Here is a 1,802-nt window from a genome sequence, read left to right on the forward strand (position 1 = left end):
ACTTTTTAGAAAATATAACATATCTTTAATAAATATAATATATAGAGAAAAACTTAATCGAAGAAATCACATGAGTAAACAAAAATAATGATTCAAGAAGTTGATGAAATTACATAAAAATATTCTTCTTCAGTCTTTGGTGTCAGGTAACAAATTGTTTTGCTCTGCAGAAGCAGGAATTGTCTCACCCAAGTTTATTTTGGAATTAACTTCAACAAAGGAAACCGCAGAAAGAATAGAAATGATCTCTACGTCCCGCTTTATCATAGTTTTAAAGGGGAAAAAGACAATGTAGAAATTAAATAGGTGCCTTTTGAGAAAAATAGAAATAATTAATATAAGTGTTAATATTTCCTTTGAGGAAAATCATAATACGTTAAGTGTACATCTTTTCTTATGAGAAAAATATAAATGTTAAGTTTAAATCCTTTCTCTTGAAAAAAAAAAACCCAACAACATCATGTTGCGTTTGAATCTTTTCAACTGAGTAAAAATCAAAATATGTGAAGCAGAAATCTTTTTTAGAATGATAATGTAAACTATGAAGAAAATCCTAGCCTGAATAAAACTCAGATCAGGAACTTTCACTCCCCTAAAAGGAGAATTTCAAAACAAACAAAAACCCAAAAGATTTCCATTCATCGACAGCCGGCCAGATTTGATAGACTACTACTTTCCTACTAGGTGGTGTTTCTGGCGATAGTGCTGAGCCGACACACGCCATCAAAGACGTGCTGGGCCGGACCGCTTAGCTGGACGTTGGTCAGCACCACCGGACGACGCCCATTTTCCGGCATGTTCTGAACCTCGACATCAAAGGTCACGGTCAGCAGCCCTCCGGGCATCTGAACTTTGGTGATGACCTTCCCTTCGGTCAGGTTGGAGCCGTCCAGGTCGCAGGTCTTGGTCTCCTTGAGAAGTCTCATGGCGTCGTAGATGAGCTTGGACGGCGGGCTCTTTTCCGCGCACCTCACGAAGTCGGCGATGGCGACGGCGACCGACCCCGTCCCGCAGGCCAGAGTCTCGCCCTCCACGCCTCGCTCATACGTGCGGGACATGAGACTTTTGTGAAGAACTTTCGCGCTCTTTTTGTTCTCCTCCTGTCGGTTAAGTGCGTCCAACGTCAGGTTTTCCAGATCGGACGCCGCTTTGTTATCATTCTCTTGAGCAAGGGGAAGGGACGAGTTCTTGTCTTCCCCCTTACTCGTCGTGGCGAAGTTGATGTTGCACCCGCCGATACTGTCGTAGACATTATACCTCAGGTTGCTGCCGATCGTGAACACGTCGACGTTTTCCAGATCTCCGTCCGTGAAGATGACGTGGTGGGGTGAACCGTTGTCCATGAAGTAGTCTGCGTTGGCGTACTTTCTCACCGAGCTCAGGGGTATGTCCTTGAGACATAGCGTGTACTCCCCACAACTTCCGGCTGACGAGCCCCCTTCTTTCACGGCTCCGTAGTACACACCGTCGTAAGCCTCGAACGAGATTCTCTTCTCGTCTCCGAAGCGAACCCCTACATACCTCGCGAACGCCATAGCGCATCGACTTCCGTTTCCGCACAGTGTTCCAACTGCTCCATTTGCTTTGTGGTAGACGAGTTTGAAGTCCGCGGTCTCACTTGTCTGGAGTTCAAGGACACCGTCTGCTCCGAGTCCGAATTTTCGGTGACATAAATCCTTCCTTTGTTTCACAGTAAGGTTCAATGACCTGTCTCTATTGTCAATAGCGATAAAGTCATTTCCAGCACCGTGAAACTTGGAAAAGTGCACCTCCATCTTGCTGGTACTGGTATTCTGGGGGGG

At 45.1% G+C, this 1,802-nt stretch overlaps 1 protein-coding gene across 1 annotated transcript in view; it reads right to left on the minus strand.

Moving 5' to 3' along the window:
• Window positions 1–2: 2 nt before the first annotated feature.
• The window catches only part of LOC101863593 (diaminopimelate epimerase), an 11,933-nt gene continuing 10,133 nt past the window's right edge, over window positions 3–1,802 (minus strand). Inside the window, exon 2 of the mRNA XM_005101599.3 lies at window positions 3–1,793. Coding sequence (XP_005101656.1) covers window positions 681–1,775 — 1,095 coding nt within the window. The 5' untranslated portion in view covers window positions 1,776–1,793 and the 3' untranslated portion in view covers window positions 3–680. The remainder of the gene's footprint in view (window positions 1,794–1,802) is intronic.

The sequence above is a fragment of the Aplysia californica genome, unplaced genomic scaffold (assembly GCF_000002075.1).
Source record: "Aplysia californica isolate F4 #8 unplaced genomic scaffold, AplCal3.0 scaffold00290, whole genome shotgun sequence".
Lineage (NCBI taxonomy): Eukaryota > Metazoa > Mollusca > Gastropoda > Aplysiida > Aplysiidae > Aplysia > Aplysia californica.